Genomic DNA, 7,454 nt, shown 5'->3' on the forward strand with positions numbered 1-7,454 from the left:
AGAGGAGGAAAGGAAGTGAGAGAAGGAGTGAGAGAGGAGAGGAGGAAAAGGAGTGAGAAGAGACGAGAGGAGGAAAAGGAGTGAGAGAAAGAGAGAGAAGAAAAGAGGAGGAAAATTAGTGAGAGAAGAGACGAGAGGAGGAAAAGGAGTGAGAAGAGATGAGAGGAGGAAAAGGAGTGAGAGAAAGAGTGAGAGAAGAGGAGAGGAGGAAAAGGAGTGAGAAAGATCCTCATGAAGGATAACATACAGGTAACGTACACATAGCATATGATTATGAACACATTCTCCATCACACACATTGTGTCTCTGACACACACAAACACACACACACACACACACACTTTTCTCGACTTAGATCTTCTCCCCTGCCATCAAGTCTAATCACTATGCTGTAACCCACTAACCATTTATCACTACAGCTATTCAAACAAATTACCCCCTTACATCCTGCAGACCACTCACACACACACACACACCCCTCGCCACGCCTCACGACAACTAATCATTAGGGGTTGGGAGAGTGTAGGGGCAGAATGGGCATGGCGCCAGTCACTAATTACCCACAACACACACCCTTCACCGTGACAACAACAGACAGAACCTTGACACGCACACACACACACACACACTCTGACCCACACCCTCTCCTGCGGCCAAACTGCAAGGGGTTCCGCTGCATCTACACCTGTTCAAACACGATAAGGACACACACACACACACACACACACACACACACACTCGGAGAACAGCCATTAGGACCTCCAGACAAAACAAGGGCACAGTCTCTCTCCTTCATACACACACACACACACACACACAAACTGTGACAAGAGTGGAAGATGTCCTGCACACACACATGATGTGCACCTTCATCTGCCCTGACATTACAAGATGCATGTGTAACGGAGGCCAACTGAGCTAGCATGCTAGTTGCCCGTGTAAATCCTCACACCCCTAACCTTAAGAACGCTTCTAACCGCGGAGTTGGAAGCCTGGGCTTTTAGCTCAGCGGTTAGAGCGTTCCACTCCCATGCCAGTGTGTGTTGAGGTGGCGGGTTCGAGGGCCGTGAGCGGCGGATGAATTACGACCTCTGTTACACATACACACAGATATCTCTACTCTGAAGAGCCACTGGCATGTCCCTTCAGCCAAATAAGGATGGACACACACACACACACACACACACCTCTTTTTCTTCTTCTTCTCCTTCTTCTTGAGCTTCTCCAGGTCCTTTTTGGCGATCTCCAGGATCTCGGAGGCCTCTTTCTCCGGCGCGACGGCGAAGGATCCGGCCGGCGCGTAGAGGGAGCCCGGACGACCGGACGCCCGCGAAAGGTTCCGCCTCAGACTCTCACTCATCGCCTCGCTCTCCAGCAGCTTCGCCCTGACAGCCAATAACAGAGCAGGAAAAACATTACTCATCACAAGCTCCACCAATCAGAGGGAAGGAAAATGTTACAGACCACAAGTCTAACCAATCAGACAACAGAACAATGGCATAGGGTCAGTCAAAAGAGTAAAAGGGTTTCAGTACATAAATGCAAGTGAGCATACCCATGTTGGGAAATGAGGGCATGATTTAATAAATAACATCCGTGGGCATCCGTGGCCTACTGGTCAGGAAATGAGTTTGGATTTGGCTAATGCTTTTGGGTCTGTGCCGCATAGTCTGTTGTGGGAGGCCTTTGATTATTTCAGAATCCCAGGTAGCATTAAAAGCCTAGTAAAAGCATACTTTCTGGATATTCAATTATGTTTTACTACAGCTGATTACACCACAGGGTGGCAACAACTTGAGATAGGAATCATGGCTGGATGTACCATCTCCCCACTTGCTTTTACAATGGCAATGGAGGTCATCATTAGGGCCTCAAAATGGGTAGTGGGTGGGGAGAAGTTGCAGGGAGGGCCACGGCTCCCCCCGATTCGGGCTTTCATGGACGACATGACAACCTTGACGACAACCGTTCCATGCACCAACAGGTTGCTGGGTAAGTTAAATAGTAATCTGCAATGGGCCAGAATGAAGGTGAAACCAAGTAAGTCTAGGAGTCTCTCAATTGTTAAAGGGAAGGTAACAGATAAGAAGTTTGCTATAAATGATGAGGTGATTCCCACAGTTCTGGAGAAACCAGTGAAGAGTCTGGGAAGGTGGTATGATGCAAGCCTTAGTGATAAATCACAGGTTGAAGACTTGAGACAGGTCACTAGGCAAGGTATTGCAAAAATTGACAAGTCGGGGCTGCCAGGTAAGCTCAAGCTGTGGTGTTTGCAGTTTGGTTTGTTGCCTCGGCTAATGTGGCCATTGACAGTTTATGAAGTTCCTCTGTCAAAGGTAGAGAGGTTGGAAAAAATGATCAACTCCTTTGTCAGAAAATGGCTCGGAGTCCCACGCTGCTTAAGCAGTGTAGCCTTGTATGGGAAGGGTATTGTAGAGTTGCCAATATCTAGTCTGACAGAGGAATTTAAGTGTGCTAAGGCTAGATTGGAATTGACTCTTACTCAGTCCAAGGACCCAGTGGTGAGGAAAGTTGCACCCACAGTTAATGCAGGGAGGAAGTGGAACCCAGAGCAGGCAGTTAAGCAAGCTCAATCAGCATTGAAGCATAGGGATATAATGGGCCATGTGCAGCACGGGCGGGGGGGGGTCTAGGGGTGGGTGCAAGTAAACCCTTGTGGAGTAAGGCTTCTGCAGGAGAAAAGAGGAAAATGGTAGTGGAGGAAATGCATAGACAGGAGGAGGCTGTAAGATGTACTAAGGCAGTGTCGCAAGCAAAACAAGGGCAGTGGGTGAACTGGGAAGGGGTGGAAAAAAGACGGATTAAATGGAAAGATCTATGGGGCATGGAAGCTGGTAAGATCAGATTTATGTTAGGTGCTACATATGATGTGCTCCCATCTCCCAAGAATTTAAGTCAATGGTTTGTTGAGGATGATAAATAATACTTTGCTCGTGTGTGGGCAGTCTCCACCATATCCTATCAGGATGCAAGGTAAGTTTCACCCAGGGGCGGTATACGTGGCGTCATAACCAGGTATTGAAATGTGTGGCAGCGGCAATAGAGGATAAAAGGAGAGAAGTCAATTCATTAGCAGCTAGTAAAGGGGTAAGGCAAATTAACTTTGTACGTCAGGGGGATAAACCTTGTTCCGCGAAGGCCAGGTGTAAAACCGGTCAGTTGAAAAATGGGGCGGGCTGGGAAATGAAGGTTGATCTTGGCCAGCAGATGGCGGTACCTCCACATATAGTGAGTACTAAGCTACGACCCGACGTAATTATATGGTCGGATTCAGAGAAGATAGTTTACTTCATTGAACTCACTGTTCCTTGGGAAGACAGAGTGGAAGTGGCCAATGAGCTGAAGAGAGCTAAATACATTGACATAGCAGAGGAGGCAGCTAAGCGAGGTTGGAGTGCACGATTAAGGCCTATTGAAATCGGTGCACGTGGGTTTGTGGCCAGATCTGCTATTGGCTTGCTGTCTGAATTGGGCATTTGTGGTCGAAGTCTAAGGCAGGTGGTTAGTAACATGTCTTTAGCAGCAGAACGGGCAAGCGAATGGTTGTGGGTAAGGAGAAGTTACCCTTCCTGGGGCGCATGCATATGGTGGCAGCATGGGGCGTAAGCTAACTGGCTAATTTGTTTTGTGTTTGGGATGGGGCCTAAGCTAACGGGCTAAGCTAACTGGCTAATTTGTTTTGTGTTTGTGATGGGCTGTGCCTAGGTTGATGGTTGGTTGGCCAAGGTTTTTTATGGTTATGGTTCAGTCCACATCAACGGGACGGACCAACCTAGCCAACCTTGACCATGCCTGGGCTGGTTAAGAATATTTTGGGTATTGGATATTTCAATGTGGTAATATGGTGGCAGCATGGAGGGGAGTGTCTCCGGGACGCTGGTTTCACTGTTAAGCCTTCATGAGGTGTCGTGGGCCTAACTTAACGAAACATCGGTGAATGAGGGTGCCCACTTGATAACCCCAATGACATGCCGCATACTATATAGGCTACTGCTGTTGGATGGGCCAAATGTGCTTGTGACCATTTGTTGGCGGATTTGTGGGTAGTGTGTTTTTTAAAGTTAAACTTGAGCAGGGGCTTCTGAATGTGTTTTTACCTTGGATTTTGGCACAAGGGATTTTAACATCTAACATCACCTGTGTATTAATGTAGTGCATTATTTAATAAATAACATCCGTGGGCAGCCGTGGCCTACTGGTCAGGGAATGGGACTTGTGGGCCGGTTCGATCCCTGACTGGTAGGAGAAATGTGGGTGGGGGGGGAGTGACTGAACAGCGCTCTCACACATCCACAGATGAGGTGCCCTTGAGGAAGTCATATAACCCCCACTGCTCTGGGTGTGTATGTGTGCTCCTAGTGTGCTCCTGATGCAGAGAACAAATTCCTCCTACATAACAAACGTAGGAGATGTGTGTGGAGTGTGTGTGTGTGTGTGCACTCTCACCTGAGCTCCTCAATCTCTTTGATGTAGTTCTGGATCATGTTGCCGATCTCCTCACTCCCCTCCCCTACAACAAACAACAGAACCATTAATGAGTGCTCAACACACACAAGATTTAAAACTGTGAGTGTGTGTGTGTACTGACCGCTCTTGCTGAGTGCCTGGCTGGCGTTCTGGCTGATGATCTGTGTGAGCCGTGTGCGCTGGGCGTCAATGGTCTCCTGCATGGCCTTGACGCGCATGCGCAGGTTGCTGTTCTCCGTCTGCAGCATGGCGTTCTCATGCACCATGTCGTTCACACTCTCCACACCGTCCTCCCCAACCATACGCTTACCCTACACACACACACACACACACACACACATAAACATAAACGTCTCTCACGCACGCGCACACACACAGCCTGACACAGTCACCTAGAACAGGCAGGAAGAGCACACACACAGCCTGACACCGTCACCTAGAACAGGAAGAGCACAGCCTAAAGCCTGACACCGGTCCAACTTTCCGAGTTCCACCTGTAGACTGGTGATCTCAGTTCTGAGGGTCCTCATCTGATCTTCATCCATTTACTGCTCTCCCCCCCAGTTCTTCTATCACTCCATTTACTATGTCCTTTCCTCCCCCCATCTCACCGCCTCGCACTCTGAGTTCCTCGTTTCTCTCTCTCTCGATTGGGTTAAGGGTTGTATTTGTGCACTGGATAAAAGAGGGGAATTACTGTTCAAGTTTTGAGCCGTATGAAGGGTGACTGATAGCTAGGTTGGTCTGTCTGTCTGGTTGATTGTTTTCTTTTGTGGTCATTTTTTTGCATATTTTGTGGGTGTGTTTTGTTTTTGTTGGGGAGGGTGGGGTGGGGGGTTGGAGGGAGGTTTTAATGTTACCTGGTTTCCTTTTTTGACTGTCAATAAAGGAACCTCAAAAGTCTCTCTCTCTCTTTCTCTCACCATTACACTCGTTCGTTCATCTCTCTCTCTCTCTCTCTCTCTCTCTCTCTCTCTCTCTCTCCCTCCCTCCCTCCCTCCCTCCCTCCCTCAGCTCACCGTCTTGTACTCCATGAGTTCCATCTGCAGACGTGCGATCTCGGTTCTAAGGGCGCTGATCTGCTGACTGGCGCGGTCCTGGTTGACCACCACCTTGTTCTTGATGTTCCGCGCCCGGTTGGCGTACTTCAGCGTGTTCAGAGTCTCCATGAAGTCCCGGTCAGATGGACTGATGCACGCGATCATCATCGTCTGACTGAGAGACAGCAGTAACAGAATGATCATTAGAGTGTGTGTGTGATCTGTGTGTGTGTGTGTGTGTGTGTGTGTGTGTGTGTGTGTGTGTGTGTGTGTTCATCACCACCGTCTGACAGAGAGAGCAGTAACAGCATGATCATTATTGTGTGTGTGTGTGTGTGTGTGTGTGTGTGTGTGTGTGTGTGTGTGTGTGTGTGTGTGTGTGTGTGTGCGCGCGCACAATCATCACCGTCTGATAGAAAGAGCAGCAACGGAATGATCATTATTGTGTGTCTGTTTGTGTGTGTGTGTGAGTGTGTCTGTGAGACTGTGAGGGAGCGACAACAGAATGATCATCATCACAGTTGGACTAGTTATGCTGTTGTCTAGTATAGTATAAGTATACTGTATATACTCTTTTGATCCCGTGAGGGAACTCTAATTCATCATTACATGGCCGTTTGGGAATCTGAATATAGAAATGTAGAAATGAGTTCAGGGAAACGTTTTTGGATGAGTTGATGAATCCCAGACTGGACACTTATCCGTTTCACGTAATTAGACAGGAAGTGTAAAGGAAGACAGTTAGCTTACTGAACTGCAGAGCCACAGCAAAGAGGCTGGAATACTAACTGCCTCAGTCATCTCTGGCCACACACACACACACACACACACACACACGACCCCCAGATACCCTGAAACTCACCTGTTGCCCCCCAGCGAGTCCTGCAGCAGCCGTGTGAGTTTGGAGTCTCGGTATGGCACATGGGTTGAACGCTTGCTCCGGTCCCCCAAAGCACTGATCACATTTCCCAAGGCCAGCTAGTAAATAACACAAACAAACAAACGAATATATAAATAAACAAACACACACACTAAACTAACACAACAGGTGTTGATTCTTTTGTATCTTTCTTTGTGGACCTACATTAACTAAACTGACCACCAGAGGGCCCCCTCGCTGCAGCTCTGTTTCCTGGCAACAGGTGGATTTCAGGCACTGGTGTGGAATGACCGACTGACCAGAGGAGAGTTGGTTGCCAGGGTAACACACACACACACACACACACACACACACACACAGCACCCTCCCCATGACCGGGTACCTCTGAGATTCAGTTACAAAGACAGAACTCAGTCTGTCTCCCTATTAAAATACAACACTGTTGCCTAAACACACTTTTCTCCATAATCGTCTCTTTCTTGCCGTCAGCTACTCAAACCAAATGGAGGCAGGAAGAGTCATGAATTCCCCATGAACGCTCCATCACCAGTGTTTGATGGCACACCAGATAAAATGTCCTGACATGTCATTTCCATTTGGGAACAAAAAGTCAAAGCAGTTATTGAGATAATGACGGCCATTCAACTTTGGAGAAATTGTAGCCTACTTTTATAATAACAAACATTCCTGTCACTCTCATTTTCCTGCCTGGATTCCGTATTTTATGATTATATATGATTTCATTTTACACATCATCTGTTGGCGCACAGTCTTGCTCTGAGAAGAGACGGAGAAACAAGCAGCCGCCAAATGAATGGCCTGGGTGCCCTAAGGTGCCCTCTCAGGTGCCTGTCTAAAATGACACCCATGGAAGAACATGCTGGGGCCAGGAGGGCAGATGGGGTAATTACACATTCTCATGAAATGAGCACTATACTTGGAGCCCCACAGGGGCTTTACCCCCCACAGGGGCAGAAGAGGAGGTTGAGGTGGGGCAGTTTCTCAACAGGTCAACACGTAGTGTCAGAGGAGGTATGCTTATGCCC

At 48.1% G+C, this 7,454-nt stretch overlaps 1 protein-coding gene across 3 annotated transcripts in view; it reads right to left on the bottom strand.

Annotated features, from left to right (window-relative positions):
• The window catches only part of LOC143136421 (kinesin-like protein KIF21A), a 62,614-nt gene that overhangs the window by 26,941 nt on the left and 28,219 nt on the right, over positions 1–7,454 (bottom strand). For all 3 annotated transcript variants that reach the window (XM_076297125.1, XM_076297124.1, XM_076297123.1), the window contains exons 7-11: positions 6,391–6,506; positions 5,508–5,703; positions 4,610–4,799; positions 4,468–4,531; positions 1,188–1,385 (exon numbers count right to left, since the gene is read on the bottom strand). In XM_076297125.1, coding sequence (XP_076153240.1) covers positions 1,188–1,385; positions 4,468–4,531; positions 4,610–4,799; positions 5,508–5,703; positions 6,391–6,506 — 764 coding nt within the window. The remainder of the gene's footprint in view (positions 1–1,187; positions 1,386–4,467; positions 4,532–4,609; positions 4,800–5,507; positions 5,704–6,390; positions 6,507–7,454) is intronic.

The sequence above is a fragment of the Alosa pseudoharengus genome, unplaced genomic scaffold, assembly GCF_046254945.1.
Source record: "Alosa pseudoharengus isolate Yale_2024_CS ecotype anadromous, Long Island Sound unplaced genomic scaffold, YU_APseudo_1.1 YU_APseudo_1.1_scf_20, whole genome shotgun sequence".
Classification (NCBI taxonomy): Eukaryota; Metazoa; Chordata; class Actinopteri; order Clupeiformes; family Clupeidae; genus Alosa; species Alosa pseudoharengus.